This window comes from Squalius cephalus (genome assembly GCF_949319135.1).
Source record: "Squalius cephalus genome assembly, chromosome: 12".
NCBI classification, from domain to species: Eukaryota; Metazoa; Chordata; class Actinopteri; order Cypriniformes; family Leuciscidae; genus Squalius; species Squalius cephalus.
In genome coordinates this window covers 13,387,676-13,412,521 of record NC_137133.1, presented here as the reverse complement: position 1 = coordinate 13,412,521, position 24,846 = coordinate 13,387,676, and the positions used below count along the sequence as shown (strand labels likewise).

The 24,846-nt window shown below is 36.4% G+C and overlaps 1 protein-coding gene across 2 annotated transcripts in view; it reads right to left on the bottom strand.

Annotated features, from left to right (window-relative positions):
- Positions 1–24,846, bottom strand: part of tns3.2 (tensin 3, tandem duplicate 2) — a 49,326-nt gene that overhangs the window by 18,885 nt on the left and 5,595 nt on the right. For both annotated transcript variants that reach the window (XM_079889076.1, XM_079889077.1), the window contains 11 exons: positions 24,748–24,831; positions 20,666–20,775; positions 20,243–20,303; positions 20,046–20,121; positions 15,943–16,072; positions 14,667–14,744; positions 14,446–14,547; positions 5,542–6,396; positions 2,844–2,953; positions 2,528–2,657; positions 1,055–1,135 (listed from right to left, as the gene is read on the bottom strand). In XM_079889076.1, coding sequence (XP_079745202.1) covers positions 1,055–1,135; positions 2,528–2,657; positions 2,844–2,953; positions 5,542–6,396; positions 14,446–14,547; positions 14,667–14,744; positions 15,943–16,072; positions 20,046–20,121; positions 20,243–20,303; positions 20,666–20,775; positions 24,748–24,831 — 1,817 coding nt within the window. The remainder of the gene's footprint in view (positions 1–1,054; positions 1,136–2,527; positions 2,658–2,843; positions 2,954–5,541; positions 6,397–14,445; positions 14,548–14,666; positions 14,745–15,942; positions 16,073–20,045; positions 20,122–20,242; positions 20,304–20,665; positions 20,776–24,747; positions 24,832–24,846) is intronic.

Sequence of the window (24,846 nt, the reverse complement as noted above, 5' to 3'; positions counted from 1 at the left end):
TTGTAAATTTGGAGTGCTGTCAGTACATAGAACAACGACAAAAATCTGTGTTGAGTACACCGTGTTATCCTCTTTTTAAAATTTGCACCCTGTTGACTTAAATTGGGCAAGTTTTAAACCTGCTTTTAGCCTCTTAACATCCTTGATGTGTCATTACAAGTGCCCAGCTATGTGAGTGATTCCTTTAGAGTGAACGCGGGTGAATCTGACTGCAGTAGATGTGAAAGATATGAATAAAAATGATGTTATTTCAGCCAGCGCACATACCTGTATTTACATCCTGTTTTCGGTTGAAGTCCACAGTAGTCGATTGTCGAGTTCACACGCATAGGTTTAGTACGTACGATCATGCGCCCGAACTCGACAATCGAGTACTGTGGACTTCAACCGAAAACAGGATGTAAATACAGGTATGTGCGCTGGCTGAAATAACATCATTTTTATTCATATCTTGCACATCTACTGTAGTCAGATTCACCGCGTGTTGACTCTGAAGGAATCACTCACATGGCTGGGCACTTGTAATGACACCTCAAGGATGTTAAGAGGCTAAAAGCAGGTTTAAAACTTGCCCCATTGAAGTCAACAGGGTGCAAATTTTAAAAAGAGGATAACACGGTGTAGGCAACACCGATTTTTGTCATTGTTCTCTGTACTGACAGCACTCCAAATTTACACAAAAATGAGCTCAATGTTAAAATTGACCGGAGTTCTCCTTTAATTCTAAGCACCCAGTTCCAAGTTCCCAAAGCACTGAATGGCCAGGTTTACAGGAAGTATGCATCCTGACCCAGAGGGCCACTTCCTGTAGCAGAGTTATTTTGAGCATCACAGATATTGTGACAGCAGCAAGACAAACTTTGCTACAGGGGACCGCTTTTAAAGGTCAAATTTGTGCAAAATACAGTTGAATTATTTCCTTGAATGGATTGACCAAAGACATACACAAAACAATATTCACACACATTCTCATCCTCTCATTTAGATGCAGACATAATTTTGCTAAAGTAAAAGGAAGTAGCATAAGGATGTAGCCACTATGGTAGCTGATTACCTTGCCATATTGGAGAGCTCATGTGGTGTCTACTGGTTTGAGAACCAGGTCTTGAAGGGATGAAGTCATGTGCACTCTTCACTGTGAGGAGAAAGTGACATTTAAGCACATTAAGTAGTGTTGTGCCACAGGGTTCTATCACTGGACCAATTTTATTTTCATTGTATATATGTCCATTAGGCTAAATTTTTCATAAATACAACATTTTGTATCATTTATATGTTGATGATACACAACTATTATTTCACTCGATCCAAGTGGGTCTCAATTTTGTTTACAAGTACATTGCTTTGGTGAGGAGAAAGCCTGGTTGCCATTCATTTTCTCCATCTTAACCCTAATAAGACAGAGTGTGTTGTTTTTGGATCTCTTTCTGCCATCAAGGAGACCAAGTAGGCTAGCCTCTATTTCGTCAAGCGTTTCTGATTGTGTTAAGAACCTGGGTTTTATTCTAGACTCTTGTATTAGTACTTCATAAGCAGGTTACCAGTGTTGTTAAGGCTGGCTTCTACTGACTTATCTCCATATTGAAATCGATTTGTACTACTACATACACGGATACCGTAATTTATGCATTTGTCTCATCACATATTGTTTAATTTGCTATATACAGGTATTTCTCAGTGCCAATTAACCCATCCTGACCTTTTGGTTTTTCAACAAAATGCTAGAAGATTGAGATCATCTAACTAGATGGTGCTCCTTGTTCATAAAACTAGATTAAAATCAAAAGGGTGATATGGCTTTTTCTGTTGTTGCTCCCTGATTGTGGAATTCTGAGAATACTGTTAAATTACCTTAAAAGGTATTACTTTAGTACTATACTATATTTTTTTCATAAGTGACCACAAAAGGGTGCTAGCCTGACTACGTCAGACTTCGTACTTCCGTTCAATTTCAGTTCGCTTCTGTACTCAGTCTGAGATAGCGACCTATCTCCCAGTTTTCCTCCGGCCTCAAAACAGCCGGCCAATCAACGAACAGAGGGCGGGCTGAGAGCCGTGACGTAGACGGTGATTGTACCGTGGATGCGTAGATTTACTTCACATAATCTGCAAAAGTCATTCACAGCCATGTTCACTCCGGTATTTCTCTCGATGGTTTTGTTTTCGCATCATACATGTGTTTACAGTGGAAGTTCGATCATGCGGCTGAGCCGGCACATAACACACGTCATAACCAAACGTTATGTGATTGGCTTACGGGTAACCAATGATTTTAAACTTCAGACAAGCGCTCCCCCCGCGAGAAAGAAATTAATGCCTTTTCAATTATGCCCTTCCAGACTCTGTCTACGAAGCAAAGCGAAGTAGCAGAGTTTGGTATTACCAGGCTAAAAGGGTGCCATGATATCTTTAAAAAGACTACATTAAAAATATTACATGAGCAGAGGGTTATAAGACTGTGAAAGGCTTCACATGCCTCACAATTTCAAACTCACATAACAAACATTAAACACCGTGTCAGCCTTACCATATGGAGAGGGGGGTGTCACAGGAAATGCCGGTGTGGGCGGAACTTGATCAAGCCCCACCCACAGTGGGCTGTCAACCTCTGGAGGGTGGTCACCAAAGTCAACAGCGTCAGTGTGATATAGACCTCTCTGGAACAGACAAAAACACACAAGGCATTGTTGTAGGAATGTTCCGGGTTCAACACAAGTTTAACTTGTATTTTAGTTGAGTGGGCAGAAGTTTGTAAAGGGTTGGTGAGCGATTCAATTGCACTAGTTTTGAGGCTATACATTTATGAAGTAATTGTGCAGGTATAAATATGTGTGTATTTATACCGGAGATGGTGTGTCAAAGGAGAATCTCTGGATGTTCTGGATTCGATTACCACCCGCACTCCGCAGCACAGAGTATTCAGAGACATCACTGAGCTGTTTCTGTCGCCAACCTAGAGAGAGAGAGAGAGAGAGAGAGAGAGAGAGAGAGAGAGAGAGAGAGAGAGAGAGAGAGAGAGAGAGAGAGAGTTATTTAGTAGGCATTCACAACTGACTGTGACTGTGACCAGTCATTCAGAAATCTCACTCTTATTCATAATTTTCATCACATCAAACAAAGTTAAAGCGTTTCATTCAGCATGACCTAAAACAGAATGTTCTTATACAATGCTTGTTTTGATAAGATCCATGAGGAGAAGCCATTTACGTCAGGGCTGTAAGAAAATACATTCCACAATAAATAAATAAATAAATAAACATTAAATATAGATACATGAAAATGTAATAAATACAAATAAATAAATAAATAAATATTAATTTATTACATACATGAGATTTTTAGTATTCAAAATAAACTGATATATACAGTATAGGTGTTTAAATTAAACAAATATGCAAAACGGAAGTATTTTCAAACAGTTTCCATCATAAATTGTATTATCACATAACAGTATGACCAAAACGTTTTTCATAATGTCTTTTTTAGTTTCTGTATTTTCCTTTAATAGCAGCACCAAATGAAAAAGATGCATGAAAAAGAAAACAAATGAATCATTTTCTCTAGAATTGTTTGAAATCCAGAGTGAATCTTGAGCTTCAGTGGAATCAAAAAAATCTGACTGTATGTACAAAGACTCATATTATCAATAACACGAATTTGCTTATTTGATAAGTGACAATCCAAAGTCTTAAAAATCCCTATTCATTTTACATAACATTTCTTGGTTATCTAATCTTTTTAGTCCTAAACTTTGATTATTTTCAGGTAAAAAAAAAATAAAACCTACTTTGGATCCCAGTATTTCATAATGACTATAAAACATGGTAATAATTGATTACAAATGGCCAACAGTACAGGCTCTGTTAACTATCACTTTAAAAATCCTCAAGACTCAGCGATGGGGAAAGACAACATGTTTTGTGTGTCAGGAGACACTCACTTCAAAAGCATTCCTCAGCCCTTACACATGTGTATTCAAACACACACACACACCACAGGGCATATATCTAGTGACATACTATAGTAATAATAACACTCTGCGTAGATTTCTGTTCAACAGGATGAATTCACCACTCAACTAAAGGACTCCATTCCAGGTACCAGAGCTACTCTGACATGGGCTGATCCTGCTGAAAGGATCTTCTAAAAGAATAGACAGGAGACACATGCAAGGCAGGGGACACACTTCAAAAGCAACAAGACCCGTTCAGTCTGCTGAGGTCAAAGAGGCCAGAGTATTGAGTTTATGTGGAGACTACATCACAGATGTGTTTCGTAAAGAGCAGCAGTCAATATAACATTATTAGGAAGTCACTAAATAGTTGTCAATGGCAGTGTTAATACACCACTTGAAATATGACTATGTCAAATTTGAAAGAAAAAAGCAGCTCAGAGGTCACATTTGCAAGATGCAAGCACTCCATTCTAGACCTGGATGTTTATACATTCAAACACAGTCACACTTACACACACGCGCACACATACTCACTGAAATGAAAGGCAGGACTTTATTTTCTTTAGAAAACCTGTCAGGAGCTGCACATAGAGAACCATTGTATGTTACTTGTGGGCATTTATTAACATAATTTAGGCCAGTGCCAATGGAAACCTCAATGGAAACATCAGCTCAAAGTCACTAGACTGCAGGCTCAGAAATCAACCAGTGAACAAGACAAAAACGCCACTGAAAGCTACAAAAATGCATATATATAATTGAAATGTGATAATATATATATATATATATATATATATATATATATATATATATATATATGCTTATATACATACACACGAGGCCTTCCATTCAAAAGTTTGGGGTCGGTAACATTTTTATATGTTTTTGAAAGAATTTGAAAGTGAGTTATGCTCACCAAGGCTGCATTTATTTGATTAAAATTACAATGAGAACAGTAATATTGTATAATATTACAAATTAAAGTTTTCAGCATTATTACTCCAGTCTTCAGTGTCACACGATCCTTCAGAAATCATTCTAATATGCTGATTATTTGTTGACCAAAAAACATTTCTTATTATTATCAATGTTGAAAACAGCTGCTGCTTCACACTTTTTTTCAGAATTCTTTTTCACACTGTTATTTTGAATGTTCAAAATAACAGCATTATTTTAGTTAAAAAAAATATTTTGTAACATTTTAAATGTACTTGCTGTCACTTTTGATCAATTTAATGACAAATACCTTGCTGATCCTCTTCTTTTGAACTATAGTGTAAATCTAATAAACACCATATTGTTGGATGCACTATGATATATTTTTACGGTTACTTTTATATTTTATATTGAGTTGATTTTACAACCATAACAATGAAATGCTGAGCAATTAATTTGATTTAAACTGACAGCATGCTATGGGTTTTAGGTTCAGACAAAAATATAAAAATTATACATATATACCGGTATATAAAAAATGAACACTGTGTCTACACCAGACGTCGAAAGTGACTGTTGATGGATTGCCGGTCCAGTTGAAATCAGTAAATGGATTTAGTATTGGTGAATGTATTAGGATTTGCTCTTACCTGCTAGGTGGGGTTTGGCCCTTCCACCTGAGTGCGTCTTTCCATTGGTGTGAAGGGAGGCTGAGCGGGTCATGTTACTCGTTGCCTGTGTGGGGACTGGCTCAAATTCAGGATCAAGGTCCAGGATCAGCTGATTGAGCTGTTCGATTGATTGATCTATATCCAAAGCCAGTGTTGCAAACTCATCGTCCTTCTCTGGCTCTGACTGCGCCTCTGGAAAGCCGTTGTCTGGTAGTGAAGGTTTGCTTGCACCTGTTTGGTGCTCCGTCTCCTCCTTGTGTTCCAGTCTGTCTGATGGAGTGTGTGTGTAAGAGGTGGACTGCGACACCGACTGCTGCTGTTTCACCCATATATGTGTCTGATATCCAGTAGTTACTGATGAGTGTATGAGTGTGTTTGAGGAACTCACATTATCTCTAAATATGGCAGGAGGAGCTCCAGTTTGACAATCATCTGATTGGATAGAGTTCTGACATTCACCTGAAGACAAACCAGACAGTTCCTTTGAAGATAGTGTGTCTTTAGAGTCTGAAACAGCAGCAACGGCGTCATTAGGGGTGGTGATGTCGTCGTCATCATCTATAATGTCCGTCTCCCGCTCTATGAACATAACTTTACCGTTTAAATGACTGGAATGATCAAATATAGCTTGACTGGCTATAGGGTCATGTCTCGGGATGCCTAGAGAAGGTTGTTCCTCCTCCATTCTGAGCCCAGGATTACCTCTGTGGAGCTGAGTATGCTCCTCAGAGCTGTAGCTGATCGTGAGCCCAGATGCTTGTCCTCCAGTCCACTGGGAGGAGCTGGAGAGTCCAGAGTCACTGCTCAGAGAATGGTTGCCTTCATTTGGCTTGGCTGTAGAAGAAACAACAAAAATAATCAGTACAATAGAGTGGTGCGGGGATGACATAAATGTGTAGGCCAACCCGGAAGTTAGCATCACACTGGTTCCCTCGACAAAAACCCAATAGGATTATTCCTTATTGCAAAAAATAAGCTCTATGATCAACAAAAGTTTATGATACTTACATGTTTTGACCATCAAGAGCATTTTCACAAATAAACACAGCTTTTGTTAATTTTGATGTCTAAATACAATGGCCTGAAGTAAAAAGCTAAATGTAGGCTCTAAACTAACTACACCACTGTCACATGACCTCAACATCACCACCAAGCTTCCGACAAATTATTTCAGTTTTTAATCGAAGGAATAAAACCTTAAGTTAAATCTGTTCAGCATGTGAACTGAATTGTGTCTCATCATAAAATTTGGACTAAATCACTCAATTCCTATGGATTACTTTTACAATCTCTTTATGAACTTTTTAAAGTGTCAAAGTTAGGGCTGCACGATTAATCGAAATTAAACCGCACGTGATTTGGCAAAGGCTGCGACTATTTTATGCGCAGCTTGTCAGTGCAGCAAGGCTCTGTGATCAGTAGTAAATGCTGCTCGATCTGAAAGCCAGAGGGCGCTCTCATGCAGAAACTCCAAATATGCCCTGCAGAAGTAGATAATGCACATTATTCTAGGAAATCCCTATGGGCTTCTTACTATCTGTATCTGAATAAACAGAAGATTGAAACGCTTTGATTGATTAGACATGACTAATAAACACACGACTACGACAATATATCGGGAGTTCTTCAAGCCTCCTCGGGTATTTTCATGATGATAAAGTATAATTATACTTCAATGCTAATCGACATAGCCTTTATCACTGTATGGAATACTATGAAATAATATGTTGTGTGCCTTATTCTGTGTAAGAAGCCACATCATCTCACAGAAGGATGTTTTCAAACATTCAACTGACATTATGAATTGAGTTGGGAGTGAAAAACATGTTATTAAATGTTGTCTATTGTTGGACAAGAGGTTCATAAATTCTTCTCATGTTTGGAAAGATTTTTGATGCGTGTTGCTTTTTCAAATGCACGACTCAAACTCGCAATGCTTTCAGATGGAGCAGAATTTCTACTGATCACAGAGCAGAGCCATGCTTCACTGACAAGCTGCGCATAAAATATAAATCACAGCCTTTGCGATTTCATAATCGCACTAAGCCAAATCGGTTTAAGTGTAATTTCATGTTAATTGCGATTAATCGTGCAGCCCTAGTCAAAGTGGTAGTTGCGTAGCTGTCATTGGAGGGACAGAATCGCTCAGATTTGATCAAAAATAACTTCATTTGTGTTCCAACGATGAATGAAAGTCTCAAGGGTTTAGAACGACATGAGGGTGAGTAAATGATGACATGATTTTCATTTTTGGGTGAACTAACCCTTTAAGTAATTTGTGTATCTACATATATCACTCTCTGGCCTATATACATTTATACTGACACCTATTGGTGTGGATGAAACATTATGCAAAAGCAAAAGATTTCAGCAACAGATGCGATTGTAGAGATTTTCACAGTTGGCATCTCTCATATGTGAATGCACTTCATTTTAAACATGTTTATCAGGAGTGCTTATCTTCACCCACTCCTCCTCCATTTAGCCCTGTGTGTCATAGTCTGGAATACGGTGGTGATGTTAACACGTCTCTTGCGAGTGTCAGACACCTTAGTCATCACACAAATACAAAGATCTAGATGTCTTTGTGTTCTAGCAAAGACATATCAGTCAGCCAGCGGCAGCTGAACACAGATCTCGGCAGATAACATCACGTGTCATGACACACTCACACACACTCATGACTGATAACACATATCTACCGTTCACAATGAAGCCAGCAGGCAGCATCACACATGCAGGCTGTACAAATGCACGTAAACACCGACATTTAGGTCAATTTTGACAGTTGAGAGCTGCAGGAATTAATCGTTTTTATAGGCCAAAACCAGGAAACGAGTTTATATTGTAGCACTACCGGTTACATCGTCCTGAACTCAATGAGTTTTTGGTTAAATGCCTGAAATAAGGTATGTGGTGAACACAAGCTCAAGACATTTTCATGGTTTATTCTACGACATAAAATATTTCATAACACCCCCTTGTGATTTGTTATAGCTTTTAGTTGTCTTGAAAAAGGTGATTGCTAACAAGTGTCTAAATGGGACTGAAGAGGTTGTCGGAGAATTTAAACGTCATCATAATGAACAGATGTGTAAACTCAATTACTCACTAGTCCGCTTTCACAGCCTTATAGTGTTTATAATCAAACTCTTTCAAACGATTCTAGCTCAAACTTTCATGGTAAAAGTTTTTTTTAAATAAAGACTGAAAGAGTTTACGTTATAGCCTAAGTTTAGCTTTTTACTTGTATGTAGGCTTAAAAATTCATAAAAGTTTAATTTGTGACATTTAAGAGTCATAAACTTCTGTTGGTCACAGAGCTTATTTTACTGCAATCATATTAAAATCCTAAGTCCTAAAATATAAGTTCATCATTTGTTATAATGCACTGAATGTGTACATATGTTTTCTGCAATTATACATTTGACCCTACTTCTTAACCTAAACACCAAACCTGTCCCGTTCCATACCTGCACCCCACCTTCAATAGCAGCAAAAGTGTTTTGCAATACAACATGAACACATTAAGTACACTGTACCTAAGTATATAGTAGTTAAAGACACCTAGACTGATCAGAAAATGGCACAACTGGTCAGTATGTCAACTGGTGAAAAACAGACACTTTTTAACTAAACCAGTAAAGCTTCTCTAGTCTCAAGAGGCTGAAATCCAAATACCAGGCATGCATGATAAAACGCCACAGCTGGCAACTCTCTCTCTCACACACACACACACACACACATACCAACAACAACTATGATTCAATAGTCACCATACTATCATACACACTTTATCATAATCTAAAATAAATATATAATAGACCACTTGATCAAAACTAACTAGCTCAAAGCCTCAAACGGACCAATGCATTAACAACATACTTGACTTTGACTTTGAATCTAACAAAAAGTCCTTTCTTGGTCATATTCCTTAATATTCTGCCCATTTTTCATCAAAGCGCTTTTAGACTACATCAAATGCAAAACGGGAAACTCTCAAAAGTACTTCAAAAGTGACTTATGCGGCAACTTTTCCTGATAAATGAAGCACAACTGCATTCATTTATCACAAGAGCTTTCAACAAGTCACAAAACAAATCAGCCGTTTTGCTGTTGAAAGTGTATCCCACCACCTCGCACCGCTTCAAAAATACACGGAGCGGCACAAACCTAATGCTTTCCAGAAACATCCTCTCGAATCAGACCCAAAGGTATCTGAGAGGACAACAGATGACTTCGACCATAGAAACTATTACAAAGAGACATCAGATAGAGTCACAAGTGAAAAGAGAGATCATACAATAGCCTACACAAAAAAGAAAAAAAAAAACAATATTTCTTGATTGAATAAAGAAAGGGGGGAAAGACAAGCAGTCCTGACCGTGTTTATCCTGCAGGCGACTGTTCCCATTTTGTCCTGCATGCTCTCTCTTTCTGTCCTTCTCTGCTCATGCAGTTTTAAACAGACAGGCAGCATGCATTCTTTCCCATAAGGTGATAACAGCTCCCCTGGGTCTCCTTTTCTTTCCTCTTCTACTTTTTCTTTCTCTCAGTCAATCTTTTTCCTCCCTTTCCCCTGTTTTCCCTCCTCCCTTTTCTCTTACAGTGCTGCTCGCTCTCCCCGTCGCTCTCTCTCTCTCTCTCTCTCCACCTCCACACACAGGTAACCCCTTTCAGGTGCCCCTCATGGGTGTACGGGAAAATCCTGGCTTGGGAAGCATTATTCCGCTTGAACCAGCCAATGCTCCTCGGAATACAGCTGTACACACACACACATATGCTTGTTGTAGAGCGCGCATGGACCCTCCGAGGACCTTGAGCGCTCCAAATATGGAGTGGGGAATGTAAACACAAGGGCGGAGTTATGTGTGGGTGGAGAGATGGAGCGCAAAGAGACACAGAGCGAAAGAGAGAGATAAGAGAGGTATTGATGTACTAAAGAACAAGAGCGTCAGGTAAAAAAACACACAAAATGATGAAAGAAAGATTGAAAGAAAGCAAAAGAAAGATAACAGGAGAGAGAAAAAAAAAACAGTATGAGACTTTGAGCGACTGGCAGTAGCATTCCTTCAGACTGTTTGTCGCTGCAACTGGCAATAATTACAGACATACAAGTGTGTGTTTGTGAGCGTGTGTAATTCTATATTTGAGCTTAAGTATTGTAAATTGTAAAGGCTGTTTGTGCACCAACCATGAGGCATCTCTAAATTACACGGCTGCTTGGGACGGAATCACACAACCAGATGTGCATCAAGACTCACTCATGCACACACACATTAAGCTGTTGGGATTTATTTTTTTACAGTTGTGAAAAGAAACTCCCCGCCTTTAAATATCCGGCCCTGGAATTTCCAATTCTTGTGCAAAGGTCCACCATAACAAGTGTGACTTAATAGTTCTCTGATCACTGAACTTTAACTGGACAAAGAGAACAAAGTTCATTTTCATAAAGTTAAACACTCACTATGTTCCGCTCCCTGAAGCGGATTTACTTCTGCAAAATTCTATATTATGCGTAGGGGAAGATGGGGTAAGATGTGCCAGCAACCCCGAATTTTGTTATGTTATGTTATGTCAAGATTTGTTTTAAAGAAAAGCAAGAATGCATTAAATTGACCAAAAAGTGACAGTAATAATGAAACAAAAGATTTCTATCTCAAATAAATTAATTGTTTCACAAAAATATTAAGCAGCACAACTGTTCAACATTGATAATAAGAAGAATTATTTTTTTAGCACCAAATCATCATGTGAGAATGATTTCTGAAGGATCATGTTACACTGAAGACTGGAGTAATGATGCAAAAAAAATGATGCAAAAAAAAAATAATATATATATTAAAATGTAAAAGAGTTATTTTAAATTGTAATATGTTACAAAATTATGAACTGTTTTTGTGTCTTTAAAAAACATTAAACCGTCGTAGAGTGCCCTAACTTTTGAACAGCAGTTTACCATATAGTTCCCATTATTTTAAGCCTTAAATGTTTCTTTATTTTTGAGGAAAAGGAAGATTTTTACAAGGCAACATTAATTTTCTACATGCTTGATAAAATGGTATTTACATCTTTGATATTTATTTTTGAGGTAGGTAAATTTGTTTAGACATTGTTGGTTTGTAAAGAAAATTATTTAAATTTAATTAAAAGCTTATTTAATTTTTTTCGCTTTTAAAGTAACAAACTACTCCCAAAATAACAAAAACTTTGTTCTAATGCCACAAGATAAAATTGTCAATAAAATCATTATCCATCCAAAACATGAACTCTTCCAGAACAATCTTATTGTATATAATATGTTTTTCAGTACGATAAAATGTCAACCGTGTTATCACGATTTTACATAGTAACCATCTGATAACTTAAAAGTGATATTTGTAAAAATATAAATATTCTAAAAATCACACGGTAGTTTCACAATCTTGAGACAAAGGCTTGTAAAATCAAATCCGAAATATACAATGATCAACCCTGTTACCGTTAAATCTGTTTGCTTTCAGAATACATAATTATATCTCAATATAGATTATTACTTTGTCGTGTACAATTTATTAACACATTATTGTATGATTGAATGAATAAAATCTTTTAAAACTATTATTTTACATATCACCATATTATACCGGAAAGGGAAGCATTAAATAAAATGATCCAATACCATTATGCTTGCTTTCAATGATATATCACACTGTACATTCGTAGGAATTCAACATATTTTCTTCTCTGCCTCATTTCTCTTTGTGTAGAAGACAACTTAAACTAAAACCGGTAGTAAATGTTAGCCCCCACTCTACTCTATACATGCTGGCCCTTGAATATCACGACTCATCATCTGGGTCTGTTATGTCTGAGCTCCATCCCACTGCTTTGCTATTCTGACTCACTCTTCAGGACAAAACATCATATACTTTGAGCAGCTCTCTATTACTACGGTTCATTTAGTGCAGCAATGTTAACATTTACAATAATTACAAACCCTCAAAGTGAAACAGCCAAGGCAATAGCATGGAGCACTGTGGTGGTACTATGGTAACTGGCAGGTCATTATGGTCTGGAGGCCTCAGACCAAACAAGATTAGATTGGGGTCAAATACAAGAATTTTACTATTATTGTATAGGAGGTTAAGCTTTTCCACCCACCCTGAACAGTCCCGCACAGTCTCATATGTTCCAATTAACCTCAGCAAACAGTGCCCAGACTTAATAATGGCATTAGAGTTAAAGCGTGTTTCCTGTAGCAGACCGTTACTTGACAATTACTAGACCATTACAGAGACTTCATGTCTCGGAAAACTATTCTTTGCATCCTGAAATAAACACTGCTTACATGTGCATTCATGCTTTTGTTTTCCTCTCCTAAAAATAAATATCCACAATCGCATGGTTTCACCACGGAAGTCCCACAAGAGGCCTACAAAGTACTATGAAAACATGTTCCGAATTAGTGAATCCAAAGCCAGATTTAGTGCGCTTGTTGTATGTCAATAAAGACAAAGTGTATACAGACTCGTCTATTTGAAACATGCCTCCGCAATATTCCAGAAAACAAAATAGATATGTGTCAAAAAAAAAAAGAAAGATGAACTAACTGTGATTCATGATGATTCATAACATGTGATTCATGAGGAAAGAAGAAAGAGAGATTTAAAAACTTAATGTACAACAAATTATTGTAGACTAGTGATAATCGTCTAATATTTGGGCTTTTTGACCAATATTCATAATCACTTTGCCAATAAGCAGAACTTTTCCTTTGTTGTTTTCCTAAACGGACCAACAGTTTGAGGGAATAAAAATGTTTAAATACATTTCATTTGAGCAATTTAGCACACACCTCGTTTATATATATATATATATATATATATAAACTATATAATATATAAACTATATATATATATATATATATATACATACAACATACATACATACATACATACACACACACACACACACACACAGTGGGGTTAGCTGTGTCATGGAAGTTTTGTGTTAATGATCTTATTACATAAAATTATAATATTGTTTTTTCAGCTTAAAACAAATAGTAAATCATGAATGTATTTAAAAGGCTGAAAGTTGTAATTTTAAAAGTTCTGTTGGCTACAACAATTAGAATTTTTTTGTACTATGCGTTTTCAATTTTTGCATTTTTTTTTTTTTTTAGATTGTTTTGTGCTTCTTCATAACTGTTTTACCGTTTCAATATTTCTGAAAAGCTATTCAATTACCAATAACATATTTTAACTTCATAAAGCATTTTATATTTCAATATATTTGCTGAATTACACTGCCTTTCAAAAGTTTGGGGTCAGTAAGAATTTTCAATGATTTTGAAAGAAGTCTTATACTCACCACAGCAGCATTTATTCGATCAAAAATACAGTAAAATCAGTCATATTGTTAAATATTCTGACAATTTAAAATAACTGCCTTTTTGAATATATATTAAATCTGTGATGCAAATCAGAATTTTCAGCATCATTACTCCAGCCTTCAGTGTCACATGATCCTTCAGAAATCATTCAAATATGCAGATTTTGTGCTCAAGAAACATTTATTATAATTATCAGTGTTAAAAACAGTTGTGCTGCTTCATATTTTTGTGGATTTATTTGAAAGAGAAATCTTTTGTAAAATTATAAATGTCTTTACTGTTACATTTGAACAGTTTAATGCGTTCTTGGTGAATAAAAGTATACATTTATTTAAACTGATCCCAAACTTTTGAACATCTGTGACAACATGCCTTGCTTCTTCCCAATATATACACATTTATAGTTTTCTAGATATCAGAATCAGGCATTGGAAAACTCAACTCATTGGTTCTATTCAAGATGACTATTCTAGACCTTATGAATAAGTTGAGGTGTCCAGTGTTACCTGCTGCTGTAAAATGTTCACTGAAGTCCCATTGAGCCTGTAGTGAATCCAGAGGGTCATTTTCAATGACAACGGCTGAACTGTTCCTCCCGTAGCCACAGTCTTGAAATAGAGAAACAGTGTGATAATTTATAACTAAATACCTAAACCAGCCATATTGGATCATCCAAATTCACAAAGACCTAGAAAACATCTTCCATTGCAGAGAGATGTAAGGATACCTGAAGCAAGGGATGGATCTCTCTCCGCAATTTCTGAAAAGAGCACCTCCACCACACCGTCCTCTGGGAATCTTGGGTCTTGAATGGAGACAAAAAGCAAATGATGACTTAAAAGGGATGGAAAAAACTACTCCGCACAGCAATGTGGGAACATCAACACACATGAGTTCAATGACAGTTGATTTATCTGTGACTTGTAAGCACGTTTGCCACAGCCATGTGACAGTTTTCGCTTCTGTCCATCTACATCACGGTTGTCTTGATTGTGTAAGGTTTCCCATTGTGTAAGGACCAAAATTACAGAAGTGTTTGTGTAAAGAATTAAGTTGTCTGTTTCTCAGATCTGCTCGGGCCACCATGCGTCTTGCCTGTCATTATTTACCAAAAACATTCGGCTCGCTCACATGCTCAATCACGCACTCTCTCACACACCAGGAAACACCAACCTGCATTCAAAATAATGAAGTACAAACATATGTTGGCCCCAAACCGTATGGAACACAGATACTGCTGCTAGAGCTTTTAACAGAGCCAACATTGAACTAACTATGAACATTTTCCAACAACATTTGTTGACCAGATTTCTGGTACAAATACTTTCAGTAATCAATTTGGAACAATGCATCTATTATTTGATCAGTCCCACTTTATATAAAGTGTCTTTAAGTACCATGTACGAACATATAAAATAACCATTTGATAGAATGCACTTATTGCTTACATGTTTTTACATTGTTCTTATATTTTTAAAAAACCTGCATGTAATTACAGCTCTATTTAATTTCTGTTATTACATCTATAATTACACTGTTGACCTTTGCCTTACCCTTTAACCAACCTTTAACCTTAAACATACCACCAAACCCATATCCTACCTCAATAGCAGCAAAAGTGTTTTGCAATACAACACAAACACAATAATACAATTTGGTTACACTTTATTTTAAGGTGTCATTGTAACAGTGTAATTATAGATTTAAGTACTGAGTAATATTAAGCAACTACATGTACTTACTATAGGGTTAGGGAGGGATTAGGATTTGGTTGAGGGATAGTTGCATGTCATTATGCATAATTTATTGTTATTACTATGGTAAGTACATGTAACATATGTAACAATGACACTGTAAAATAAAGTGTTACCGAAATTTTTTGTGCTACATACAAGATAAATGTCATTTGGTTTGTTATTTTGCTAATGCAAATACTTTCTTAGATTTTTATCACAAGGGCCACCTTTGTGTGCGATGATTTTTGTCAAAAACAATTTGGGTACCTTTGTTGGCATGATCGAGGTCTTGTTTCTGCAAGGAAAGTTGGTCTCCAGACAGAGCGCCGGTGTGAAACTGCACACGAAACACTGTCTCATTAGTCCTCACGGAAACATTTTTATGATAACACGCAATCTGCAGAGAAAGAAGAAATGAAGATGATACAGTATGCAGTTTTCATAAGATTAGTGTAAAAAAAAACATGTTTTGTACAATTTATAAGCCTTTTAGGTGATAGGAGAATATCGTTAACTTAACCTGATATAAATGCATGGAAGTCTGCAATGAGAGAGAGAGAGAGAGAGAGAGAGAGAGAGAGAGAGAGAGAGAGAGAGAGAGAGAGAGAGAGAGAGAGAGAGAGAGAGAGAGAGAGAGAGAGAGAGAGAGAGAGAGAGAGAGAGAGAGAGAGAGAGAGAGAGAGAGAGAAAGAAAGAAAGAAAGAAAGAAAGAAAGAAAGAAAGAAAGAAAGAAAGAAAGAGAAAGAGAGACAAAGTTTTGACAATATTATAAACAAAAACGGAAGACAAGTTCTCCAGATATGCAAAAGTCTAGGCTTATACATAGTTAATGGAAGGACCCGTGGTGACTCTCTGGGTAGAATGACCTATTCCTCTGTGTTAGGTAACAGTGTGGTGGACTATACGATCACCGATATCGACCCAGAGGATATCAATGCATTTGTAGTTTCACCACAACTTCCCTTTTCAGATCACTGCCAAACAATTCTTTATTTAAATAAGTCTACAAAGTATAGCTTTGTACAAGAATCAGAAACCAGCAAAATGTATGACCTCCACCAAAAATATATATGGAAAAAATGCAGCAACATAGAGAATTATTTAACTGCACTTGAGAGTACAGAAATCAAATCAAAACTTAATCTCTTCAGACTTATTAAATTCCCATGCACAAAAGATGGAGTAAATTTGGCTACACAGCATTTAAACAATATATTTGTTGAATTAGCTACAAAATCAAATCTCAAAATAATTAACTATAGTAACAAAATAACAAAACACAAACCCTCAAAAGAAAAATGGTATGATAATGAATGCGTTTATGCTAGAAAACAACTAAGACTATTATCAAACCAAAAACACAGAGAACCCCATGAGAGTCAGATACGGGTCCAATACCATCAGGCACTAAAAAACTACAAAATACTAATCAATAAGAAAAAAGAGCTTTACAGATCTGAAGAACTTAACAAAATAGAAGAAGCCATTGACCAAAACGTCTTTTGGAATTTGTGGAATAAATTCAGTCCAAGACAAACTAAAGATAAATTAACAATACAAAATGGTTTGATCTGGAAAAATCACTTTGAATTATTGTATAAGAATATTGATTATAGTGCAATCACCCCCCAACAACACTCAGTAGTTGAAAAACTCCACCACTTAGAGGAAAAGGTGAAAGACTACCAAAACCCCCTAGATACAGCAATAACTCTAGCAGAAATACAGAGCCAACTGAAGGCCCTGAAGGCTGGAAAGACTTGTGGAGTGGACAGCATCTGCCCTGAGATGCTAAAGCACAGTAGCCCTACACTGCAGGCAGCTCTCCACAAGCTGTTCAACCTCGTTCTGGAGTCTGGTTATTTCCCCGAGATCTGGAACCATGGACTCATCACCCCTATTTTCAAAAATGGCGACAGATTGGACCCTAACAACTACAGAGGCATTAGTGTGAACAGTAGTCTGGGGAAGGTTTTCTGCAGTATTATTAACGCCAGAATACTGTCCTTTCTCACCAAGCACAATGTCTTAAGTAAAAATCAAATTGGCTTTTTACCAAAATATCGTACATCAGACCACATTTATACTCTCCACACCCTTATTAAAAACTACACCAAAATTAAAAATGGGAAAATATTTGCATGTTTTATAGACTTCAAAAAAGCTTTTGACACAATATGGCATGATGGGCTTTTTTACAAACTTATCGAAAGCGGGATAGGGGGTAAAGTCTATGACACTATTAAATCACTGTACACAGAAAATAAATGTGCAGTAAAAATTGGCTCCAAAAGAACAGAATTCTTCAAGCAAGGGCGTGGCGTGAGACAGGGATGCAGTTTGAGTCCAACACTGTTTAACATTTACATCAATGAACTAGCAACCATGTTGGAACAATCTGCAGCCCCAGGTCTCACTCTTCATGATACCAACATCAAGTTCCTGCTCTATGCCGATGATCTGGTTCTGTTGTCCCCAACAGAAGAAGGTTTACAACAGGGCCTGTCCGTCCTAGAGCAGTACTGTCAGAAATGGGCACTGACAGTCAATCTGAAAAAGACCAGTGTTATGGTATTTCAAAGGAGAGCCAGATCTCTGGGAAATAGACAGAGTTACAACTTCACTCTGGGCAACACCAGACTAGAACAAAAGAGTTCATATAATTACTTAGGGGTTGAAATTAGTGCATCAGGGAGTTTCAACCTGGCCATAAACACACTATGTAATAAAGCTCGGAGAGCTTCGTATGCAATCAAATGCAAATTTGGAAAAACAAATATCCCCGCAAGAATTTGGCTAAAAATCTACAATTTTCTGATAACACCAATAATGCTTTACGGAAGCGAAGTTTGGGGCCCGATTTCGAATCCAGAATTTAAAAACTGGGATAAAACTCCCACTGAAAAACTGCAACTGGAATTCTGTAAAATTATTCTAAAAGTTCGCCCAAACACCCCAAACAATGCATGCAGAGCAGAACTCGGTATATTCCCTCTGAAAATTAAAATCCAAAAAAGGTCAATTAAATTTTGGCAGCATTTAAATCAAGCTGATAAAAATTCCATTGCATACAAAGCTCTCCTGAGCAACCAGCGAGGTTCAGACGTCCACCCCCTGGACCAGCTAGCTCAGAGGTACATGGAGATAAACACAGTCAGTAGTGGACAGACAGGCAGAGAGAGAGACAGGTACACTGAGCATCAGAGTCGCCACAGACACAATCCTCAGTCTTCAATCAAAAGATTTGAAACTAAATTAAAAGACGAGTATACAGAACAATGGCAAAATGAAAATAAAATACATCACAAACTCCTCTGTTATCAGTCCCTGAACAGAGATATCCAATTGGCCGAATATCTCAAAACAAAAAATCCAAAAGAAATACGAATTTTAACAAAATACAGAGTCAGTGACCACGAGCTGGAAATTGAAAGAGGTAGACATTTAAAAGTGTGGAGACCAAGAGAGGAACGTGTCTGTTCACACTGCCACCAGGATATCGAAACAGAATTACATTTCCTATGTACATGTCCCAAATATGAAGACTTAAGAACCAAATATTTCCAAAAATTTGAAAAACATATACCAGGCTTCACTACCTACACTGAGGACAAAAAGCTTCCTTTTTTATTAGGGGAAGATAAAAGCACAGCATGGCTAGCAGCTAAATATGTCTTCTCCTGCCACAATACAAGGCTAAATTAATAGAAAATTGTTTAAGAGGTATTTATACAAGTTATGTATTATATATATGTATATTTATATATATATATATATTTTTTTTTTTGTTATTATCTTGTTTGTCTGTATTCTCTTCTTTTTTTATGTACATATATATATGTGTATATGTATGTATGTATGTTTGTGTATATATATATATATGTATGTGTATGTGTATGTGTGTATATATATATATATATATATATATATATATATATATATATATATATATATATATATATATATATATATATATATATATATATATATATATATATATATTATTGTTTCAATGTACCCTTTGAGGGACATGCACAGAATGTGTTTAGTATCTGCATCTACATCATAATTGTCCTGTTTACTTGTATTACTATATCAGATGTATTAACTCCTTGTTGTTGTTTATATTTGTTCTTATGCTTTGGCAACACAGATGCATTTTTTTTGTCATGCCAATAAAGCAACATGAAATTGAAAATTGAAATTGAGAGAGAGAGAGAGAGAGAGAGAGAGAGAGAAAGAAAGAAAGAAAGAAAGAAGAAAAAAAAGAAAGAAAGAAAGAAAGAAAGAAAGAAAGAGAGAGAGAGAGAGAGAGAGAGAGAGAGAGAGAGAGAGAGAGAGAGAGAGAGAGAGAGAGAGAGAGATCTCACCATGAAATCACCAGTGATCATCTGTGGGGGTTCCAGAATAAAACACACACTGTCCGTCTCACCTATGGCAACCTGGCTGAGAGTTATACACAAGCCCTAAATATACACATATTCTAAATATGATCACATGGATAAATACTTTTTTTCATTTTTATACTTTTTAATATTGTATTTATATATAATATCCAGTGTCTTACTGCACTCCTGATGTGTATATTGTCTGCGTGCCATGATACACTCTGATAAACAGCTGACACACTGAAAACAAACAAACCCAGGAAAAAAAAATTGTATTACACTTGTTTAATCGGTCAAGTTAGGACACATTTTTAACATTTCAAGTTGTGTAAATAAAAAAATAAAAAAAAATTGCTTAAAAATAGTATTAATGTTAATAAACAACCTTCATTTCCCAAAAAAATTCTGAAAAGTCTGTCATCATTTACACACATTTGCTCATTTCATTCCAAACCTGTATGACGTTCTTTTCTTTCTTCTGTAAAACACAAAAGAAGATATTTTGAAGATATTTTTGTTAACGATCTTGTTTTAAATATCTTTTGTGTTCAACAGAAGAAAGAACGTCATCCAGGTTTGGAGGATATTGGCGTTTTCCTCACCTGTAGGATGGAAGTCAGGAATGGGATGGATATGAATGCGGTGGATGAAGAGAGGGGAAGGGTTTATGTGGATCTGGTGAGCAAGCAGCTTGCCAAACACCTGCACATACCTGAACCATCCACAAACACCTCAGTCACTCATACTGACACCAGACAATAATAAATCAAGCCTCACAACCCCACAACAACTTCAGATGTTGAAAATAAAACAGCAAAAAAGCATCAGTCTGGTCTTAATTGGCAATTATCAGCATTTAAAAACAAAAGGATTTAGGTGGAAGAAAGAATGCATGAATATTTTAAAGGGTTATTTCACCCAAAAATGAGAATTCTGTCATTAATTACTCACCTTCATGTCTTTCCAAACCTGTAAGACTTTTATTCATCTTCGGTTACAAATGAAGATATTTTAATGAAATCTGCCCTCCATTGACGCAACTACTACTTTCAAGCCCCAGAAAGGTAGAAAAGAGATTAAGTAAGTAAGTATATACAAGTAATCCATGTGTCTCCAGTGGTTTAACCTCAATTTTATAAAGCGCCGTGGTGCTTTACGCAAAAAAAACAAAAACATGATTTACCAGTGTATTTACACATATCACCAATGTGTTCATGAGAGCATCACGACACATGCGAGTTGTGTTGACGCGTTGTATGATTTCACTTTTCTAACTTTAGTTAGTGTGTAATGTTGCTGTTTGAGCATGAACAACATCTGCAAAGTTGTAATGCTCAAAGTTCAAAGCAAAGGAAGATATTTGCTTATAAAGAAATTGCTTTTTAAGGACTACAACAAACGGCTGGATTACAAGACATTCCTAAGTGACATCACCAACCCTAAAATTTACATAAAACCCACCCCTGGGAACGCAATTTATAGATTATCATGACAGAATATGCTAATCAATGACTAGAAGATAAGCTACATAAATTCATCAACTAACCATTCAGAAATGTCCTGTCGTATTCTACATGCTGTCACTTCTTCTTGAGTCTCTCCATCATTGACTCCGGTTTGAACATAGGCTTTTTTTGTTTTTTGTTTTTTCGCAAAGCTCTCGTGTCGCTTCATAAAATTGAGGTTAAACCACTGGAATCACATGGGTTACTTTAATGATGTCTTTACTACCTTTCTAGGCCTTGAAAGTGGTAGTTGCGTAGCTGTCAATGGAGGGACAGAAAGCTCTCAGATTTCATTAAAATATCTTCATTTGTGTTCTGAAAATGAACGAAAGTCTTACGGGTTTGGAACAACATGAGGGTGAGTAATTAATGACAGAATTTTCATTTTTGGGTGAACTAACCCTTTAAACCAAACAAGATAAAGGTGTGAAGTGTGTTACTGATTCTGAAACCTGCATTTAAAACATTTAACATGATTTACTGCTATTCTGGGTGCGCCACATTATCAAATAGAACACATAGCTTCTTTACAGTGTTGCCAAACACATCTTCTTTGTGTTGTTCCAGCAACAGATCAGAGCTGAATATTTATGTTGTGATTTTTAAAGCTTTACAATAACTCATTTTACTGAAAAGTGTTTCTAGAGCCAATAGAGATGGGAGAGCATAAGGCAAGGGAAATGATAATACATTAAACAGCAGGGAAAGGAGTTTAGAGTAAAAACTCCTCCTCAGTTTGCACGTGCGTGAGGGGTGACGACGGGTGCTGGCTTTTAGGATGATATATAAAAAAAAAAACATACCAAAGTGTAAACGAAGATGTTTCAGAGAAAAGGGAAGTGGGAATAATGTCAGGACGTCCAGACTGCATAGGGGGATTTCCTCTCGTGTGTGACCCTGAACCGCTGTCCAGAGTGAAACCTTCACTCATGACAGACTGCTGAGTGTCCAAAAGCCATAACATGACCAACACCTCAGTATGTTTTAAGAAGACAAGCAACAGATTTCATTTGTAACACTTCTTCACAATGGAAATGCGAATAAAGTAGGGGAAGAAGATGGATCATTTGGTAAGCATGTGTCAAAAGCAAGTGCAAAATTTTCCACATGACCATACAGTATACTACCTTTCAAAGGTTTGGGGGTCAATTAAATATTTCAATGTTTTTGAAAGAAGTCTCTTATATGCTCACCAAGTGCCAAAAATACAGTAATATTGGGAAAAATTATTGCAATTATTGTATTTGAATACATTTTAAAATGTAATTTATTCCTGTGATGACAAAGCTGAATTTTCAGTATCATTACTCCAGTCTTCAGTGTCACATGATCCTTCAGAAATATAATATTCTAATATGATGATTTGGGCTACACTTTATTTTAAGGTGTCCATGTTACAGTGTAATAATACATTTAAGTAAGTACTACAAAGTACTAAGTACTACATGTACTTACTATATAGGGTTAGGATCAGGGCATGTTTTAGGTTACACTGTAAAAAAAAAGCTGCTGCCTTTAAGTACAGTCAACTTGGATGTTTAAGTCATTTCAACTTAAATTTCATTAAACTGACTTAAAATGAGTTGAATCTTGCATAACTTATAAAAAAGTAGAAAATTGCTGAACGTATTTTGATGAGTTAAAACAATGTAAAAGCATATTTTGTCAACGAATTGATCATATACTTTTTTACTGCATCTTTGTACATTGCACAATTGTACAAATGCACAATTTATAGTAATTACTATAGTAACTACATGCAACATGTAACAAGGACACTAAAATAAAGTGTTAACCTGATTTGAATGATCAGAAATTAAAATTTCATAATTAGAATAATCAGAAATCACGCTAATAAGAAAATGTTCTTATTATTTATATTGTTGAAAACAGTAGTGCAACTTTTTACATATTTTTGTGGAAACGGTAACACATTTTTCAAGATCAAAAGATCAGCATTTATTTAAAATATAAGTATTTTGTGACATTTAATGCATCCTTGCAAAATGAAAGTATTAAATTCTAATTGAAAATAAAATAATAATTTTACTGATCTCAAACAATAATTTGTCAAATTGTGAATTATTAAAGGGTTAGTTGCACGTCACCACGTAGGCTCACTATTGGCTGACGCTTGTCATGTGTGTGATGCGTGATGACGTGCAACACAGACGCGGTACGCAAAAACACTACGTGAACCAACTCGAGGCTCAGAGAGAAGGAAATGAATAGTGGAATAAAGTCGTTATTTTTGGGTTTTTTTGCGCACAAAAAGTATTCTCGTCGCTTGATAAACTTAAGATTGAGCCACTGTAGTCACTTTGACTATATTAACGATCTCTTTAATAACTTTTCTGGGCCAGCAAGTTTCAATCACTTAGAAGCCTATGGGGGAGTGATCAGCTCTCAGATTTAATCAAAAATATCTTAATTTGTGTTCCGAAGATGAACGAAGGTCTTCCGGGGTTGGAACAACATGAGGGTGAGTAATTACTGACAGAATTTTCATTTTTGGGTGAACTAACCCTTTAAAGGGATATTTCACCGCTGGAAAGATGAATGTGTATTTAAATTGGGTCATTTATGTAGTAGAAATGTGAAATTATTTTAGAAGTTGGTGCCTTCTAGAATGAGAAAAGCCAGAAAATGTATTTTTGGCTCATGTGGATGAAAGACAACAACTCCCAGAATGCAAGTGCTTCACTGCCCTAAGAGGCCACTCCCAAGCCACGCCTACCGGTTACAGAGAGCAGTATTGGAAGAAATGATACAACTAGGCTACTAGTTGACTCAAAACTGAAAAGACGCTGTTTTATCGTGAGATCCCACCCCCTATGGGCGGGTTGAAAACATGCGGAACTAGCCTCAGGCCAAAAAAGCCTCAGATGACGCAAAATGATGATTGACAGGTGACAGACACACAATACAGAAATCTCTCATCTCAGGAGGACATGAGGGAGGGAAGCACGGTCATTCGAAAATACTACCGGGTTTCTACTGATACAAAGCTAATCGGTGAAGTATCCCTTTAAATAAAAATTTTTTCCCAATATAGTAGCAGTAGGGTAAAGTGTATCTGATGGTTCTTGTTCATTTCCTTTTATACCCAACTCTCCCCTTCTGTGTACTGGAAAAATGAGAAAAAAAATAAAGTTAATGCATAAACAAATGAGCCTTACCTTTTCTGAGATGGAGTCATGAGGTTAACCATTTTATCACTGCAGAACTTCTTCATGGAGTATAGATCTAATGCATGTTCCTCACTAGGTACAGGAGAA